Source organism: Procambarus clarkii, chromosome 10 (assembly GCF_040958095.1).
Source record: "Procambarus clarkii isolate CNS0578487 chromosome 10, FALCON_Pclarkii_2.0, whole genome shotgun sequence".
Classification (NCBI taxonomy): Eukaryota; Metazoa; Arthropoda; class Malacostraca; order Decapoda; family Cambaridae; genus Procambarus; species Procambarus clarkii.
The window spans coordinates 14,737,513-14,759,081 of NC_091159.1; the positions used below are offsets into that span (position 1 = coordinate 14,737,513).

The 21,569-nt window shown below is 45.0% G+C and overlaps 1 protein-coding gene across 2 annotated transcripts in view; it reads right to left on the reverse strand.

Annotated features, from left to right (window-relative positions):
* The window catches only part of LOC123746898 (DE-cadherin), a 289,369-nt gene that overhangs the window by 12,087 nt on the left and 255,713 nt on the right, over nt 1-21,569 (reverse strand). The window contains exons 27-29 of one of the 2 annotated variants that reach the window (XM_045728781.2): nt 20,428-21,427; nt 19,266-19,448; nt 15,164-15,238 (exon numbers count right to left, since the gene is read on the reverse strand). In XM_045728781.2, the coding sequence (XP_045584737.2) occupies nt 15,164-15,238; nt 19,266-19,448; nt 20,428-21,427 (1,258 nt within the window). The remainder of the gene's footprint in view (nt 1-15,163; nt 15,239-19,265; nt 19,449-20,427; nt 21,428-21,569) is intronic. The other variant, XM_069321647.1, reaches the window with a different exon arrangement.

Here is a 21,569-nt window from a genome sequence, read left to right on the forward strand (position 1 = left end):
GAGAGGGAAGCGAGGCGGCCAGGGGGGGAATTGCAATGCTGCAGAGTTGAGAAACACCTCGGTTAAAAAAAAGTAAACAATGAAGCAACTTGTAAAAGTTATTTTTTGGTTTGCAAAAAAGCGAGTTATGAGGTTAGGCTAGCGCCACACTCTAGCAAGGTTAACACAGGGTGTTGAGGGTGGAAATGTTAGCACCACACTCTAGCAACATACACAGCCAGGTTCCAGGGCCAGAAACAGTTACGCAAGCACTTACGAACCTGTACATATTTTCACAATTTTTGGCGGCTTTGTTTATAATGATTAAACAGCTAATGAGCTCCGAAGCACCGGGAGGCTGTTTATAACAATACCAACAGTTTATTTGGGAAGTTTTCATGCTTGTAAACTGTCTAATAAATGTAACCAAAGCCGTCAAAGATTCAGGAAAGATGTACACGTTCGTAGGTACTCGCGTAACTGCTTCGTGAATCTGGCCCCAGGTAAATATTGTCTTTTTCTCCGAGCAGCTTCGAGCAGCACACATAAGCTGACCGAGCACAACATTGTCCTGAAACTCTCTTAAGATCTCCCTTAAGCAACACAATAATGACAATAATTCAATTTACAAACTATACAGAACACCATACGGTCATTAAATCAGTGGTTACATAAATACATAGTTAATAAAGCAAACCGTATAGGATATAAGCATTAATATCAAGTTCAAGTATGATTATTGAGACAAGAAAGAAATACATCTCAAAGGGATAGAGTAGCTTAGGCTATTTCTACCCTCCCTGCGTTAATATGTCGTTTATCAACGCAGTCTTTATAACTGTGAAGGCATACACAGTATGTTATGTGATTTCAACCGTCTGCCTCGCATGTTTGGACTCGAGAGGCATGCACACGAAGAGCCATTTGACAGAGGCAGCAGAAATAAAAACCAAAACAGTGCAATGCACCGTCCAGCGCTGACGTTGTTATTCGCAACAAGAATGTGCAATCCGGGAAGTCCATGCATTAATCCACACGAACTGCCGAATTACCAGACCAACAGTGCCCGGTGGGTCGGGTATTTGTAGTTGTGTAATAAAAAAAGGAATATTATTAAAATCGGCGCAATTAAATTACTCAAACGTACGCATATTTACAGTCATTGATTCCTGCATTGTTGCCAGATGCAAAGCAAGCGAGGCTGTGTTTGTTTGACAACGTACGCAAACGTATTTTGTGATTCCTAGCTTTCGTTTTAGCGTTAATGAAAAACATTCTTTTTTTTAAGAATGCAGTAGAGAAGAATAGTCACAAGAGAATGGCGGGAGGTTCTTCATGTGTGTTTGTAACGCTGGCCTGGAGAAGACAAACGTATGTGGGTTCCTTACTTTAGGTTCGTAACGCGGGCAGGAAGAAGATAAACCCACGTTTGGTTTAGGTACGTTGTGACGACAGCTGAGATGCGGTTTATGGGAAGATGGATGGTTGACCACAATGAGGGAAGCAACCACGGCGGTGTGTCAAGACTGACGGCTTTGGCCATTAAGAAGCAAGATGGGAATGGGGGGGAGAGGAGGGAGAGGGAGGGAGGGAGGGAGGGAGGGAGAGAGAGAGAGAGAGAGAGAGAGAGAGAGAGAGAGAGAGAGAGAGAGAGAGAGAGAGAGAGAGAGAGAGAGAGAGAGAGAGAGAGAGATGAGGGAGATGAGGGAGATGAGGGAGATGAGGGAGATGAGGGAGAGAGGGAGGGAGGGAGGGGGGGAGAGAGAGAGAGAGAGAGAGAGAGAGAGAGAGAGAGAGAGAGAGAGAGAGAGAGAGAGAGAGAGAGAGAGAGAGAGAGAGAGAGAGAGAGAGAGAGGGAGATGAGGGAGATGATGGAGATGAGGGAGATGAGGGAGAGAGGGAGGGAGGGGGGGGGGGGGAGAGAGAGAGAGAGAGAGAGAGAGAGAGAGAGAGAGAGAGAGAGAGAGAGAGAGAGAGAGAGAGACAGACAGAGAGAGAGAGAGAGAGAGACAGAGACAGAGACAGAGACAGAGAAACAGGAAAGTACAGCCAAAAACACAGAAGGCAATAAACAAAAACAGTTTGGTTAAGGACAGGATTTAAGGCCTGTCAACAACGGCAATAATAAAATCTTTCAGAATGACACTCTTCAGGATTTCATTCCCCTCCAGAGACTCTTCAATAATATTCTACACAGCACTAATCCGCTCTATATATTATTGTAATGCTCTACATCTCGCACTCTTTACACACGGAACTGTAACTCCTCAAGGCCCTGTCAAAAGTAAGCTATACGAACTACTGTTTGGCCCCACAAGACTAGCATGCGTGCTGGTTGGAAACTTCCCTCACAAGTGTTAATCTGTCGTCCATCAACTCAGTTTCTGGCGTGAAGGCGTAGAACAGGTCTCTGTATCTTACGCATTTTTAAACAGGGCTGTCTCGTGAGTCAGGACTCTCACCCAGGTATACACACCAGAGATAATCTGGTAATGCACTACGAGTTTAAACCTCGGTAACTTTATGAAACTGGTTAATATGCCTCGCGCCCATCTTTATTACCTGTTGAGGAAACTTCTCTTGTCACAAACGGTGCTAAATAGTGTTCCCGGCTTGGTGCCTTCTCTTGATAGTTACTTATTGGGAGAACTGGACCCTAACAGCAGGTTTCATATATAAACCTAAGGAATATATTATACATGCTGCATTATTAAAACAGTTAACGACGAAGAACATCACTGAGAGTGCTCAAGTTATGGTGAAGGATGTGTATCAGTGCTATACACTATACACGTAGGCGGATGATATACCGGAAACACATCTAATATATTTCAAGGGTCATCTTTCAAGGAGTGCCGGACCAATCGGGTTGTGGTGCGTATGTGGGCCTGCGGGCCGCTCCAAGCAACAGCCAGGTGAGGTTTCACAAGTCAAGCCTGGCCTCGGGCCGGGCTTGGGGAGTAGAAGAACTCCCACAACCCCATCAAGCAGGTATAAATGAAGCGCGTCAATGGCTGGGTCAGTACGACTCAAACACAACTTATAATGAAATAACATACTGGACCTACTGGCAGGGTCTCCTGGCAGGGTCTACTCGTAGGGTCTACTGGTAGGGTCTACTGGTAGGGTCTACTGGCAGGGTCTACTGGTAGGGTCTACTGGCAGGGTCTTCTGGTAGGGTCTACTGGTAGGGTCTACTGGCAGGGTCTACTGGTAGGGTCTACTGGCAGGGTCTTCTGGTAGGGTCTACTGGTAGGGTCTACTGGCAGGGTCTACTGACAGGATCTACTGGCAGGGTCTACTGGCAGGGTCTACTGACAGGATCTACTGACAGGGTCTACTGGCAGGATCTACTTGCAAGGTCTACTGGCAGGGTCTACTGGTAGGGTCTTCTGGCAGGATCTACTGGCAGGGTCTACTGGCAGGGTCTACTGGTAGGATCTACTGGCAGGGTCTACTGGCAGCGTCTACTGGCAGGGTCTACTGGTAGTGTCTACTGGCAGGGTCTACTGGCAGGATCTACTGGCAGGGTCTACTGGCAGGATCTACTGGTAGGGTCTTCTGGCAGGATCTACTGGCAGGGTCTACTGGCAGGGTCTACTGGTAGGGTCTACTGGTAGGTCTTCTGGCAGGATCTACTGGCAGGGTCTACTAGCAGGGTCTACTGGCAGTGTCTACTGGCAGGATCTACTGGTAGGGTCTACTCGTAGGGTCTACTGGCAGGGTCTACTCGCAGGGTCTACTGGCAGGGTCTACTGGTAGGGTCTTATGGCAGGATCTACTGGCAGGGTCTACTGGCAGGGTCTACTGGTAGGGTCTTCTGGCAGGATCTACTGGCAGGGTCTATTGGCAGGGTCTACTGGCAGGGTCTTCTGGCAGGATCTACTGGCAGGGTCTACTGGCAGGGTCTACTGGTAGGGTCTTCTGGCAGGGTCTACTGGCAGGGTCTACTGGCAGTGTCTACTGGCAGGATCTACTGGTAGGGTCTACTCGCAGGGTCTACTGGCAGGGTCTACTGGCAGGGTCTACTGGCAGGGTCTACTGGCAGGGTCTACTGGCAGGGTCTACTGGCAGGGTCTACTCGCAGTGTCTACTCACAGAGTATGCACACAGTATCAACAAAGAAGTGACATTCGGATGATATTTTTTTAAATACAAGACTTGAGATAACAATTCTTCATGATAATATCGCGTGTTGGCATCTCAAATCATAATACTGTTGTCATGTTTACACAAAAGTCCGCAGTACTCAAGAAGGAAAAATAACTGTAGACCTTTCATTAGTTGTGACCAAGAGAACATTGAAACCAATATATGATGAAAATTTAACTAACCAACCACACACAAATACCTGATTACCATAGTAGTCAACTATGTCAATGCTTTAACAAATACAGTGAAAAGGCGATTATACACGGGATAAAAAAAAAAAACTCGGTCACGGGCTGTTTTAGTGGCCAGGGGCCAGATTCACGAAAGCACTTACGAACGTGTACATCTTTCCTCAATCTTTGACGGCTTTGTTTACATTTATTGAACAGTTTATAAGTATGAAAACTTGCCAATCAACTGTTGTTATTGTTATAAACAGCCTCCTGGTGCTTCGGAGCTCATTAACTGTTTCATAATTGTAAACAAAGCCGCCAAAGATGGAGAAAAGATGTACAGGTTCGTAAGTGCTTTCGTGAATCTGGCCCCAGGATAGGCCTGTCCTCCATGGCCAGGGTTAGAGATAGGCCTTATACCGCTCGGCCGAACCTCCCGTGTCGAATCCACCATCTGTCAACTTTGTGGAATTAGAAACACACATTCCCTTGAACATTATGGTGTAGTGCCACTCAGTGATTGGCATCCGGGCCCTCTTGAGTTGAGATATGCTGAACTATGTTACATATTGTCTGTATACCGGATCACTTGATATACTGGACGTGTTATACTTTTATACTGGACCTGTAATCAACCTATACTGGACCTGTAATCATCCTATACTAGACCTGTAATTATGATATATTATGTGACGTAATTGCAACATAACAACTCTAGGAAGCCCTTCACTCATCTTGTGTGGCAGAGTGCTGAACAACCCGCTACACTACACGTAGTGCAACACCGAAAAAGTAAGATTAATAATTCTAACACGAATTTTCTCTATCTTTCTTACGTTTACAAGCGGAGTCTTGAAGTGGGTAGAATATATTCTACCCACTTCAAAACTCCGCTCCAATATAGAAGCATCAAGAAATATGGACCAATAGGCTTTCTACAATTACTTCCATTCAATACCCATTGTTTCGTGTTCTGTCTTGTGTTAGAATTTAATACCCATTTAATACCCATTGTTGAAAGTTCGTTTTCACCTCATCCACCTCACCCAAATGTAGATATAAACTCGAAGATGTGCAAAGCTCTATTCAGTTTCAGTTGTGTGTTTGTAAACTAAAGTCTTTGAAAATGTAATAAGTTTTACGAAACGCGCTCAAGTGTCGCGTCAGACTAGAAATAAACATGAATTTTGGAGAATTGATCTTTGAATTACCATCAACAGTGAAAAGAAACGTAAGAAAGATAGAGAAAATTCGTGTTAGAATTATTAATCTTACTTTTTCGGTCATATTTAATATATATATATATATATATATATATATATATATATATATATATATATATATATATATATATATATATATATATATATATATATTAGTATATTTTGGTAGCAGTCTTTCCTGTAGACATATATTATTAAATATGACCGAAAAAGTAAGATTAATAATTCTAACACGAATTTTCTCAATCTTTCGTACATTTCTTTTCACTGTTGGTGGTAATTCAAAAATCAATTCTCCAAAATTCATTTTTATTTCTAGTCTGACGCGACACTTGAGCGCATTTCGTAAAACTTATTACATTTTCAAAGACTTTAGTTTAAACATACTCAACTGAATAGAACTTACACATCTCCGATTTGTTTATATCTACATTTGAGTGAGGTGGATGGGGTGAGGTGGTATTTAATAAGGTATTAATTTCATCAACACAAGACAGAACACGAAACAATGGGTATTGAATAGAAGTGATTGTAGAAAGCCTATTGGTCCATATTTCTTGATGCTTCTATATTGGAGCGGAGTCTTGAGGTGGGTAGAATATAGTTGTGCATTAATTGGCTGTTGATTGCTGGTGTTGACTTCTTGATGTGTAGTGCCTCGCAAACGTCAAGCCGCCTGCTATCGCTGTACCTATCGATGATTTCTGTGTTGTTTACTAGGATTTCTCTGGCGATGGTTTGGTTGTGGGAAGAGATTATATGTTCCTTAATGGAGCCCTGTTGCTTATGCATCGTTAAACGCCTAGAAAGAGATGTTGTTGTCTTGCCTATATACTGGGTTTTTTGGAGCTTACAGTCCCCAAGAGGGCATTTGAAGGCATAGACGACGTTGGTCTCTTTTAAAGCGTTCTGTTTTGTGTCTGGAGAGTTTCTCATGAGTAGGCTGGCCGTTTTTCTGGTTTTATAGTAAATCGTCAGTTGTATCCTCTGATTTTTGTCTGTAGGGATAACGTTTCTATTAACAATATCTTTCAGGACCCTTTCCTCCGTTTTATGAGCTGTGGAAAAGAAGTTCCTGTAAAATAGTCTAATAGGGGGTATAGGTGTTGTGTTAGTTGTCTCTTCAGAGGTTGCATGGCGTTTCACTTTCCTTCTTATGATGTCTTCGACGAAACCATTGGAGAAGCCGTTGTTGACTAGGATAGGCTTTCTACAATCACTTCTATTCAATACCCATTGTTTCGTGTTCTGTCTTGTGTTGATGAAATTAATACTTTATTAAATACCACCTTACCCCATCCACCTCTCTCAAATGTAGATATAAACAAATCGGAGATGTGTAAGTTCTATTCAGTTGTGTATGTTTAAACTTAAGTCTTTGAAAATGTAATAAGTTTTACGAAACGCGCTCAAGTGTCGCGTCAGACTAGAAATAAAAATGAATTTTGGAGAATTGATTTTTGAATTACCACCAACAGTGAAAAGAAATGTACGAAAGATTGAGAAAATTCGTGTTAGAATTATTAATCTTACTTTTTCGGTCATATTTAATAATAATATATATATATATATATATATATATATATATATATATATATATATATATATATATATATATATAAATATATATAAATATATATATATATATATATATATATATATATATATATATATATATATATATATATATATATATATATATATATATATATATATATATATATATGACAATGTCAGACCACGGAGGAAAAATGAAACAGGAGCACTCCTTCTGAAGATGTATTAATATACGAAAGTACTTAAGGAAATTCCTGTTTCATTTTTCCTCCGTGGTCTGACATTGTCACATTTTTAATCACGTGTTTATTTTCGTGATATACACACACACACACACACATATATATATATATATATATATATATATATATATATATATATATATATATATATATATATATATATATATATATATATATACATACATACATAAACATACATACTAGTTAACACGGTAACAATGGCTATACATCTGTAGCATAAATACATAATTGAGTATATTTTTGTCCTGAACTTTGTTAAAGCTTAAATTCTAGGTTTGTATACTGCACACGGAAGAGAGGGGAACACCTCTCAATGTATATATTCCTGAAGGATGTTAATTAAAAGAGGGGAAGGAGGGACGTAGAGGGGTAAGGTAAAAACACATTACGGGTTATTCATGCCCGTGCCTCCTCTTGGATAGCTTAATCTTCGTCAACCAATCAGTAGACACAACAAGAATCACTGCCGAAAGAGACATGACAATATCTTGGTGGAAGTTCCACCAGGACTGTGAGGGAGGAGCTGCTGGGTTTGCCTCTCCCTTCATCTGTATACCTGACGAAATGTTACAATTTTGCCCCGAGGGGCGAGTTTATTGGGCAGCGCCACTCATCCTGTGAGTGGATTGTGAGAGGACACACCGCCATAGTGACAATATTGGGTAGTGTCACTCATCCTGTGAGTGGACACACCGCCATAGTGACAGTATTGGGCAGCGTCACTCATCCTGTGAGAGGACACACCGCCATAGTGACAGTATTGGGCAGCGTCACTCATCCTGTGAGTGAACATACCGCCATAGTGACAGTATTGGGCAGCGCCACTCATCCTGTGAGTGGACACACCGCCATAGTGACAATATTGGGTAGTGTCACTCATCCTGTGAGTGGACACACCGCCATAGTGACAGTATTGGGCAGCGCCACTCATCCTGTGAGTGGACACACCGCCATAGTGACAGTATTGGGCAGCGTCACTCATCCTGTGAGAGGACACACCGCCATAGTGACAGTATTGGGCAGCGTCACTCATCCTGTGAGAGGACACACCGCCATAGTGACAGTATTGGGCAGCGTCACTCATCCTGTGAGAGGACACACCGCCATAGTGACAGTATTGGGCAGCGTCACTCATCCTGTGAGTGAACATACCGCCATAGTGACAGTATTGGGCAGCGCCACTCATCCTGTGAGTGGACACACCGCCATAGTGACAGTATTGGGCAGCGTCACTCATCCTGTGAGAGGACACACCGCCATAGTGACAGTATTGGGCAGCGTCACTCATCCTGTGAGAGGACACACCGCCATAGTGACAGTATTGGGCAGCGTCACTCATCCTGTGAGTGAACATACCGCCATAGTGACAGTATTGGGCAGCGCCACTCATCCTGTGAGTGGACACACCGCCATAGTGACAGTATTGGGCAGCGTCACTCATCCTGTGAGAGGACACACCGCCATAGTGACAGTATTGGGCAGCGTCACTCATCCTGTGAGTGAACATACCGCCATAGTGACAGTATTGGGCAGCGCCACTCATCCTGTGAGTGGACACACCGCCATAGTGACAGTATTGGGCAGCGTCACTCATCCTGTGAGAGGACACACCGCCATAGTGACAGTATTGGGCAGCGTCACTCATCCTGTGAGAGGACACACCGCCATAGTGACAGTATTGGGCAGCGTCACTCATCCTGTGAGTGAACATACCGCCATAGTGACAGTATTGGGCAGCGCCACTCATCCTGTGAGTGGACACACCGCCATAGCAACATGTACAACACTCCCCAAATCAAAAGAAAACCCGCTGGGTTGTTTATCCTGTCACTTGTATCCAGACACAGCTGGGACTTGCTTATACCTGACTGCCAGCCTCTCTCACTCCCTCTCTCACTCCCTCTCTCAGTCCCGCTCACCGGAATGGTAAAACTATAGAGAAATATTTATGTCAAGGGATCACTCGACCAGAACCTGACATCAGATCGGTCCCAAGACACGAGAGAGAGATAATGGCCTACAATTATGCTCTCAGTCTCCTATGGTGAGTAGGCCTACATATCTTCCTTCTCAGTTTTCCATTAAGCTTCCTCTTAAAATATGGTGTTAAAATCATTCCATTTTAAATTACCTTTATTTTCAAATTCGTTTCCTTCGTCTAGCACCAAATTTCCGCCCCATTACGCCGTCTCCGTCGCCTCCCCTCACCCATTTAGCATTCAGGAATGAGATGCGACAAATCCGGAGGCTGGAATCCGGCTCGTGTCCTGTTCAATGGCAGAAAATGAACCTCGGAACCCTTTGTCAGCTGGCAATAGTCTGTGACGGAACAGACGCTACGGGTCGTTGCTGCGTCTCTCACGACCTGAGAAAGATGCTGCGTCTCTCACGACCCGAGAAAGATGCTGCGTCTCTCACCACCCGAGAAAGATGCTGCGTCTCTCACGACCCGAGAAAGATGCTGCGTCTCTCACGACCTGAGAAAGATGCTGCGTCTCTCACCACCCGAGAAAGATGCTGCGTCTCTCACCACCCGAGAAAGATGCTGCGTCTCTCACCACCCGAGAAATAAAGATACAGGAGACGAACTAATGAATGGAAGGTGTTATATGGGGCACCTTGATAACTGGTATAAGAACAGGAGTAAGGAAAACGTTGATGATGGAAGGAAAGAAGAAGAGACAAGTACTACATAACACTCGAGAGAACGTTGAAAATAAGGAAAAAATATAGCTAGGAAGTGGAAAAAGACCCGGCGGTGCCCGGGTCTATTACCCCCCTCCCCCACCTGGTCCTTCCCCTCTTCACCCCCCCCCCCCTCCTTTCTCTCAACAAAAATTATTTTGAATCACTGCTAAACAACTCTGTCAAACACATATTTAAAAAATAAGAAAATCGCAGGTGGCGGAGTGTCTATAAATGCTGATGTTTCTTAAATCATATCTCTTCGCTCGACAACGATCGACTGGCCTATGACATTCCCCTACCCAACATGATTCATCTTGAAAAGTTTGGTGAGGCTAGCCGCGCGCGTCTGCTCTCTAACCTCAAACAGACATTCTATTTGATGGATACAGATATTTATATATATGGGGTCCTTTAGCATAGCGGTCTACATCCTCGGCAAACAATCATGGGACCCGGGTTTAATCCCTTGGCAGGGCAGAAACGGTTAGGTACGTTTCCTTTCACCTGATTCATTTTATTTTCATAGTTCAAAATTTTCCAGGGAGTTAGGAAACTGTTGTGTCATATTCTGGGGAACGTCAGTACCTGGTCTAGTAGAATAAGATCTTGCAGGATACGGTCTAGCGGGATACAGTCTAGAGGGATACGGTCTAGCAGGATTTGGTCTAGAGGGATACAGTCTAGGGGGATACAGTCTAGGGGGATACGGTCTAGTGGGATACTGTCTAGGGGGATACAGTCTAGAGGGATACGGTCTAGAGGGATATGGTCTAGCGGGATACGGTCTAGAGGGATACGGTCTAGAGGGATACGGTCTAGCGGGATACAGTCTAGAGGGATACGGTCTAGCGGGATACGGTCTAGAGGAATACGGTCTAGAGGAATACGGTCTAGAGGGATACGGTCTAGAGAGATACGGTCTAGAGGGATACGGTCTAGCGGGATACGGTCTAGAGGGATACGGTCTAGCGGGATATAGTCTAGAGGGATACGGTCCAGCACGATACAGTCTAGAGGGATACGGTCTAGCAGGATACAGTCTAGAGGGATACGGTCTAGCAGGATACGGTCTAGAGGGATACGGTCTAGCGGGATACAGTCTAGGGGGATACGGTCTAGCGGGATACAGACTAGGGGGATACGGTCTAGCAGGATACAGTCTAGAGGGATACGGTCTAGCAGGATACGGTCTAGAGGGATACGGTCTAGAGGGATACGGTAAATACAGGCTTCCTGTCCCCGAGAACGGGAATAATGATACTCATATATCATCACATGGTGTGGTGGGGAGGGCTCTGGGGCCACACTGTTATTCCCATTAATATCTTGCACCTGTGGCTGTGGAGCTGCCCTGGTGGTAGCTTCGATCCCCCGCACCTGTTAATCCACCAACTAAATGTGCTTTTAACTCTTGTTTTGGTAATCACCTTCTTGCATGCACACGGCGTGTACACGCAAGATCTTGTGTATTCACCTAGTTGTATTCCGCTAGGTGTGCTTGCGGGGGTTGAGTTCTACTCTTTCGGCCCGCTTCTCATCTGTCAATCAATCAATCAACTGTTACTAACTACTAAGTAAATTATTATTTTTTGTTTTTTCCCCACACATCCCCAGGATGCAGCCCGCAACAGCCGATTGATTGATTGATGAAGATTAAGCCACCCAAGAGGTGGCACGGGCATGAATAGCCCGTAGGTGGTGGCCCTTTTGAGCCGTTACCAGTATCAAGAGCTGATACTGGAGATCTGTGGAGGCGCGACTGCACCCTGCGTGACGGGAGATGTCTCCCGGACCAAGTGGTGACCAGATGGTGGTGCAACAGCCGACTCACAGGATCCTATATACACTGCTAGGTGGACAGCGGCATCCACACATACAGCACCGCTCCTGTGCCAGGTAAGTCCACTACGGGCTCACCATAGCCCGTGCCACTTGGAACTTGTTCCGAGTAGCTGAATCTATAACAACAACAACAAGAACAGTGGCATCTACTTGCGTGCGTGCGTGCGTGCGTGCGTGCAAACCTTCAAATGGAATACTAAACAAAAATTACCCACACGAGGTGGCTCCAGTTCAACATGGCTACGATGGAAGGCCAATTAAAGATATAAACACACACATGTCCAAACGAAAACTACTGAAAACTCATGAAAACCTAAACTGCTCAATACTAGAGATTTTAAAGCACTTAAATGAAAATAACGATGACATAGAGTCCTTAAAACACTACAGTGAACCGTAAACAATACAAGAAAATACACCTGAGAATACACCGACTTGAAACACTGTAAACAAAAGGTACACAGGAGAATACAAGCGGCCAAAACCTCGGCAAGAATTTCTTGAGGCAGTTGAGTTTTTTTTTATGGAGTCGGCAATATATGGAAATGTGTTGAAAGTAGGTGACAACAGTTTACCAAGAGGAGGAGGAGGAGGAGGAAGAGGAGGAGGAAGAAGAGGAAGAGCAGGAGGAAGTAGAAAGAGGAAGTAGAAAGAGGAGGGAACAAGAGACACAAGGAGGCTCACACAGCTCACATATATGTGGGGCCGGTGGCTGAGCGGCCAGCACGCTAGACGCGTGATCCTGTGGTCCAGGGTTCGATTCCGGGCGCCGGCGAGAAACAATGGGCAGAGTTTCTTTCACCCTAATGATCTGTTACCTAGCAGTAAATAGGTACCTGGGTGTTAGTCAGCTGTCACGGGCTGCTTCCTGCTGTGTGTGTGTGTGTGTGTGTGTGTGTAGAGAAAAAAAATAGTAACAGTTGATTGACAGTTGAGAGGCGGGGCGAAAGAGCAGAGCTCAACCCCCGCAAGCACAACTAGGTGAATACAACTGTACAGACCAGCGCCGCGGTCATCAACACCCGTCATGAAGCAGTTACTCAACTACGTACGAAACCTTTACATCTTTCCGTAATCATTGGCGGGTTTATATACATTTAGTTAACAGCTTACAAGCTTTGAAACTTCACAAGCCATGGTTATTATTTTAATGAACCTCGTAGTCCTTCGCAGCTCATTAACTGCTTAATACAGTCCGTCCTCCAAACAAAGACCCAAAGTCCATTCCATAAACCCGCCAAACCCCCTGTTTATGTAACCCGTCCTCGACTCAAGTCCATTACATTCAGCGATCGACCCCACAGACGTATTCATAAATTTTAACATGATGTTCATTCAAAATGTGATTGTTCTCAGATATAAATTAATATTATAATTTTTTTTACCTCTAATCATATATATATATATATGCTTAGAGTTGAACTATGAGTATGCAATATGCTAAGATATTAGCATATTGTGCATATATAGGCATAGGTTAGGTTAGGTGTTTAGGTTCTGTTGGCGATTATTTGTATTTGTAGTACGTGGGTGAAGCATTTACAGCGTTGTTGTTCGAACAAAATTCGTCATTGAAGCACTTGTTCCGGAAGTGTTCGAACGAAATCAGTTGTTGTGCAGCCCGTCCTCCAAACAAAGATCCAAAAGTGATTCTATGCACCCGCCAAACCCCCTGTTTATGAATGAAAAGTGGTTTACACACGACTCACAACTGCTGACGTTCGAACATATCCGGAACAAGTGCTTCACTGACGAATTTTGTTCGAACAACAATGCTGTAAATGCTTCGCCCACGTACTACAAATAAAAATAGTCGCCAACAGAACCTAAACACCTGACCTAACCACTGTCTAAATATGTACAATATGCTAATATATAACATTAATTTAGATTTGAGAAAAGTTCTGTTTTGAATGAACATCATGTTAAAATTGATGAATGCGTCTTTGGGGTCAACCGCTGAATGGAATGGACTTGGTTTTTAGGACGCGTTGGTTTAATAATGTAAACAAAGCCGTCTTGATTGAGGAAAGATGTACTGGTTTCGTGTTTGCATAATTATCTGATGACTCCTGGCCCAGATTACTACGCTGAAGACATCACCTTAATGATAGTGATTATATCAATAATTAGTAATCACGTAATCAATAATTACCATGGAAAATATAACGATAGTGACACTTCTGTATATAACTACGTACAAAGTTATATCTATTAAGGCTTAAACTTGGACAATACTCGGCAACTTAGGTCATACAGGATAGAGATAACTAATATATATCTCTCGTAATATTCATACAAGCAGCGTCCAATATCATACGTTCATTCTGCCATACAACACGACACAAATACGGTTATAGATACACAAATTAAGCCAATTATATTGGATATTTCAGTCAGCGAGAAGTGTTTGTAATTGCCGTGAGCAAAGCGAAGCTAGAGAGGCGGAAACCAACCAGTTCCACGAAGGAGGCAATAACGAAGGCCTGTGTGTGTGTGTGTGTGTGTGTGTGTGTGTGTGTGTGTGTGTGTGTGTGTGTGTGTGTGTGTGTGTGTGTGTGTGTGTGTGTGTGTGTGTGTGTACGCTATTCACATCCTTCCATTTTGTACAAATCACTGTTGCTCTGTTCCTCGAGGCCTCTGATTATCGCATATATATATATATATATATATATATATATATATATATATATATATATATATATATATATATATATATATATATATATATATATAAGGCTTAAATGGATTTGTATAACATAAATCAGCACAAAATTTCTCATAAAAGGTAAATCAAGAGAGGAAGCAGACATGACGACCACAAATCGCTTATTCTGTCCAGTAAATCATTAACGGCTGCTGTAAAAATATGTGATCAAAGTAGGAATGAGCAAAGCACTGTCTTGTGTGAGGCCCTGTGTATAATTATCACCATCCACTGATCAAAGTGGTCACCATCAAAGTTGAAGCTTGGAGGACCGTGGATACGCTACGAGGACCGGATGGTTAGGCTACGGATTACGTCGCTTGGACCGGCCACACAGACCATCCGAAGCATCCGGAACTAGGATTGTTTGGATGAAACCAGTGGCATAATCAAGACGAACCAGCAGTAAACGAAACTGTACACCACTTGATCCTTAACAGCCAGGGTGTATAACCAATCTAGATTAACATTGAGCGGCCACATCACATCATCATCAGTACAACCACACACAAAAATCAAATCTGAACAGCCGAGCCTCAAAATCAACAGGAGACCCAAAGATCCAAGATGGTTACTTACGCAAATTGAACAGGTCCTCTGTCCCTTGTAATCTCTCATACGCAACTGGATTTGTATAGCTATTGGTCTCTGGCTCTGGGGATATGTGTAGAGAAGAACATCAATAGCAGAGTGTCTCAGGCCCTGTTTACACTCAAGTACTCCAACAACAACAACACTTTAAACTAAATATTACTTCAGTGTTCTGTAGAAAACAAAATATTACTTTAGTGTTGTGAACGAAAACAAGTTATGTACTATTTAGTTATACAACTCAATATAAGAGGAATGTAATACAAAAATTAGAAATAAATTTTACCGACATACACATTAAAAATTAGTGAAAATGCAGGACATACCACCTAAATACTAATTATGAAAAAATACAGGAATACCGAAGGACTAAGTTGTATATTTCCACATACACAAATAGTTAATACTAATGTACTATGATGGTTAACACTAGTATAATAAAACAGTAAATTGCGTTACGGTGATAGTACTTGACAACTAGCAACTGATAACTAGGAACTGACGCCTAATATCTAATAACAACTAACACCTATTTACACAGAATTAGTAATTAACCACGTGTTCTGATACCTCTCGCCCCATCACCCACCTGCGCCCCATCACCCACCTGCTCCCCATCACCCCACCTGCGGCCCATCACTCCACCTGCGCCCCATCACCCACCTGCGCCCCATCACCCCACCTGCGGCCCATCACTCCACCTGCGGCCCATCACCCCACCTGCGCCCCATCACTCCACCTGCGCCCCATCACGCACCTGCGCCCCATCACCCACCTGCGCCACATCACCCACCTGCGGCCCATCACCCCACCTGCGGCCCATCACCCACCTGCGCCCCATCACCCACCTGCGCCCCATCACCCACCTGCGCCCCATCACCCACCTGCGCCCCATCACCCACCTGCGCCCCATCACCCCACCTGCGCCCTATCACCCCACCTGTGCCCCATCACCCCACCTGCGCCCCATCACCCACCTGCGGCCCATCACCCCACCTGCGCCCCATCACCCCACCTGTGCCCCATCACCCCACCTTCGCCCCATCACCCCACCTGCGCCCCACCTGTGACCCATCACCCCACCTGCTCCCCATCACCCACCTGCGGCCATCACCCACCTGCGCCCCATCACCCCACCTGCGCCCCATCACCCCACCTGCGCCCCATCACCCACCTGCGGCCCATCACCCCACCTGCGCCCCATCACCCCACCTGCGCCCCATCACCCCACCTGTGCCCCATCACCCCACCTGTGCCCCATCACCCCACCTGCGCCCCATCACCCCACCTGCGCCCCATCACCCCACCTGCGCCCCATCACCCCACCTGCGGCCCATCACCCCACCTGCGCCCCATCACCCCACCTGCGCCCCATCACCCCACCTTCGCCCCATCACCCCACCTGCGGCCCATCACCCCACCTGCGCCCCATCACCCCACCTGCGGCCCATCACCCCACCTGCGGCCCATCACCCCACCTGCGGCCCATCACCCCACCTGCGCCCCATCACCCCACCTGCGGCCCATCACCCCACCTGCGGCCCATCACCCCACCTGCGCCCCATCACCCCACCTGCGGCCCATCACCCCACCTGCGCCCCATCACCCCACCTGCGGCCCATCACCCCACCTGCGGCCCATCACCCCACCTGCGGCCCATCACCCCACCTGCGCCCCATCACCCCACCTGCGGCCCATCACCCCACCTGCGGCCCATCACCCCACCTGCGGCCCATCACCCCACCTGCGCCCCATCACCCCACCTGCGGCCCATCACCCCACCTGCGGCCCATCACCCCACCTGCGCCCCATCACCCCACCTGCGCCCCATCACCCCACCTGCGCCCCATCACCCCACCTGCGCCCCATCACCCCACCTGCGCACCATTAGCACACTTCCAAAAGTTACATATTAAGACAACTGTCAAACTTGGTTCTAATTCCACTTGAAGGGCCTCGGGGTGAGAGCCATTACTGGATGCTGCGTCTGGGAGCTCCTTAACTTGCGGAGACGCCAGACCACATCTCAAACACTCTACCAACAGGAAATGATGCTGGAGGTAGAGCCTAGAGGGAGGAGATAGAGCCTGGGGGAAGGAGGTAAGAGGAGCCTAGGGGAGGAGGGAATAGAGCCTGGGAAAAGGAGGAAGACCCTGGGTTAAGATAGAGACGGATCCCTTCAGAGATCACAAGATATTGCCCCACGCCTGCACGAGGCTAGAGGCAGAGTTAATTACCTATTAATAAACATCTCTAAACTCGCAGCCTCACCTCTCACGAGCTCCTGCTCCGTATATTTCAACGGAGAAGGACCGATTACCCTCTTAAAGAAACACATCAATGGGAACTTGTCCCTCTAGGTACCACGAACACTCCTTAACAATCATCCTTGCGAGGAGTTGTTGATTTCAATGAATTCCATTGTTGTTGCAAAAACTCTTTGAGTAACCGATGAATATAGCAGGTCGCCTAATGCCAACAATGAAGCTATACACTCTGGTGTTTATCTGTATATATCTGGTGTATGTGTGTGAAGCTATATAGAGATATACACTCTGGTGTTTATCTGTATATATCTGATGTATGTGTGTGAAGCTATATAGAGATATACACTCTGGTGTTTATCTGTATATATCTGATGTATGTGTGTGAAGCTATATAGAGATATACACTCTGGTGTTTATCTGTATATATCTGGTGTATGTGTGTGAAGCTATATAGAGATATACACTCTGGTGTTTATCTGTATATATCTGATGTATGTGTGTGAAGCTATATAGAGATATACACTCTTGTGTTTATCTGTATATATCTGGTGTATGTGTGTGAAGCTATATAGAGATATACACTCTGGTGAATATCTCTGAGCATTAGTTATATTACATGTACCTGAATAAAGAAATTATCGTAGGTATAAGAATTGGTGTAAATCTATAAGTGACAGGGTTGAAGGAAGCTGTCATGTTTTTTTTATGATAAATCTGTTAATGGTCTTTATGCGTATGTGGGAACACCGGGGCCAAGTCATACGAAGTGTGTCAAGTGACCTCTCAGGCTTGGTTATGCACCAAGTGTCAACAGTAAACAACTGAAAAGTTACTACAAGGCCAGAAGACTACATATATCCCACTTTGGGTTAGTAGAATAGACTTGAGGGTCAAGTATGACTGCTGACTAGAGCCATGTGTTACCCAGCGACTTGAGGACCCCGTGAGGCAAGAGTTACGACTTGGCAAACGTGAATTACTGAAGTCCTCAAGCACTGAGTGACCAGTGACCGAACTGAAGAACTTCGCTGTGTGCAACCAGTTAACCCGTGAGTGAGTGAGTGAGGAACGCGACAAGTAGAGCCGTGAGTGAGGAAAGTGACAATTAGAGCCGTGAGGAACGTGACAATTAGAGCCGTGAGGAACGTGACAATTAGAGCTGCGAGTGACTTCAAACATTTAAAGACTGTGAAGCAATTGAAGCACTTCAAGTCACAAGCGATTTAAGTGCATGAGGACTGTGAGTCAATAAAAACTTTGTGGACTGTGAGCTACTTGGGAACTGTGACTGCAGGATTTAAGAACCGTGAGAGTGCTCAGTAACCTGTCATGCCTGTACCGTACCTGTGACCAGCAGCTTACGGCGCCAGTCTTCTCGTCTCCTCATCGCCTCGCTAAAGAAAGGTCGAGCTACCAGTTCTTTGTCCCCGGTATGTTGATATGGAAACCGAGTGTCAGTACACGCGTTCTTCTCACTCATATCTTTGTGCTTGTATATTTCTTTACATAAACAGAAGCAATAATATCTCTCTTTTCCCCCATTGACACCGACCTTCTTGTGAAGTACTTAGGGTCATGTGGGTGTGTGTCAAAGAATTAAACACTCGAGAATACCCACAAATATCAGCACTTCCTTTCTCGTATTCCCCACCAACATGAGAGACCCCTAATTGTACTTACCATCTCGTACGATTATATAATTTTCCCTTTTTTTTATTAGAGCATCAATAGCTTCAATATTTTAAGGAGTTCGCCTTCTCGCCTGTGCTAGAGGAACCCACCAACATGAGTTACGATAACCTACTAAGTATGACTGTACTCACCGGTGCAGACTTGGCCATTAGGGCCAACCCGCAGGAGTTTAAGGTCGTACTGCGTCATGTCCTTCTCTCCGAAGCCCTCCAGGTCAGTACCGCCGATAGTCTCCTTAACGATGCCATCCAGCTCGGGGTACGAGATGGACTTCTTGTTCCGTCGCGCAAGACACAGGATGAGCAGCACCAACACTGTCCAACCCAACGAGATGCGAAACATTAAATGTGAGCAATTACCTGATTTCAAGCCTTCTGGGAAGTAGAAGAAATCCCAGAACCCCATCCAGGTACCTAAACATACAGACGCAAACACACACATAAACACACAAGAAAACACAAGTGTCAGCAAGAACTTTTTTTCTGTCTAAGAATCGCAAATAAGTGAAGCGGACTAGATGAAGTTATCAAAGTCAATTCAATACACAGTTTTAAATCTAAATATGAGAAAGAGTGAAATGAGACACTGCACTGGACAAATGATGGCCAAAAGTCCATCATTTCGACCAGATGCTCGAAAAGATGCATTAAGAGCAGATGCTCGCAAGCACAACTACGTGAGCACACACACACACTAGCTAGAATATTGACCCAAATATAAAAGTGAGATGAGGAAGAACAGAATAAAATGAAAACAAACAGCCACGAGGTCAAGGTCAGGACAGCAGAGGAGACCGTAATCCCGCCAAACACACACCGAAACTACGACGTTGGTACAACGTTCGAACAAGTTTTAACACTTCCTAACCAGCTATCCATTAATGAAAATGATTTTACCAATATAGCAAGTTGTAACAACGTTCTAATACGTCATAAACACGTTAAGCAAAGATGTAACAACTTTATTACAAGTTGTAACAAGCGGAAAAGAGAGACAGTTTCGGTTTGTGTTTCCAGGGATACGCCTCCAGCAACCACCAAGTCATACCCAGAATGAGAGAACGAGAGCTACATATATCTGTGTACATATCCAAAGTATGAAAACTCGATGGATATGAAAACAATTTTTTATCGGGAAAGTCACAGGTAGATGAAGACAGGTAGGAAGAAAATATGTAAAGAGTAGATGAGAAGTAGATAAGTAATTACTCATGAGGCGTGATAATTATGTGAGAATCGCAAAAAGTTATAAAAAAATAATAATCCATAAACAAATTATCTACAAAGTACTCACATATGAGTCCCAAAAGACTGACGACGATGATGACGATGGATTCCTTGCCGACGATGACTCTAGCAGGTACCGGCGCATCGCACGGCTTGTAGGTGTTCTTGTCGTAGTCGGTGGAGTTGAGGTCGTAGAGATAGTTGTTATGGCGAAGCTCCAGTACGCACCCGAAGAACGGGTCCACCATCGTGGGCTCTAAAGTCCAGCCGTACGAACTGGCCAGCTGCTTGAAGCTCACCATTGCGGCTACGCCACCCACCTGCAATGGCGCCCCGACGTTCAGCAAGTGGCTAGGAACGTTAAGACCTTGTAACTGAACGGATTTCCTACAATCGTTTGAATTATCGATGGTGTTATTGCCCAAGCACTTGAAAACTTCGAACGAGACTTCACGATCGTTCCAAGTGACAGTGAAGTCGAAGGCTCTGTTATTGTTTTTCTCTAGCGGGATAGACATGGTACTCGTTCCTGTTCCCAAGTCTATGAAGACTTTCAACCACCATTTTTCTAGAAACACGTAAATGAAATCTCTTGGGTAGTTGCTCCAGGGCCGCGTCACAGTTGGCCCAGAGTAAAGAAGAACTCCAGTGTCCTCCCTGGTATCAAAGGACATAAACAGAGACGCATTCTCGCAGACCTTAAGAGGCTCATACCAGGCGTAACCTTTCTCAAACCTCGCACTCTTAAGTTCACAGCGAGGGCCGTAGTCGTTGTCCGGACATCGGCAGGAAAGGGTGTTATTGGCCTGGATGCACTCGCCGCCGTTGAGACAGAACCCGCTGTAGCACACTGAAGGCAGCGGCTCCAGGGCTCCACAGTCACACAAGTATTCTTCGGTGATGTCGACGCCGACCATGGTGGTGGTGTCGCTGCCGATGACGAGAGGCGAGGTGATGTTAGGCCGCAAGAACTGCTGGCAGCTGGTGGTGCCGCATGGCGACTGCAACTCGTACAGACAGTCGTTGATGTTCACCCTCGATATATTGATGGTCAGGGAGCTCATCAGCTGCAAGGAAGAGATTATATATATATATATATATATATATATATATATATATATATATATATATATATATATATATATATATATATATATATATATATATATCATGGCATTGGTCTGAAGCTCAAAATAATTTGGAAACGTT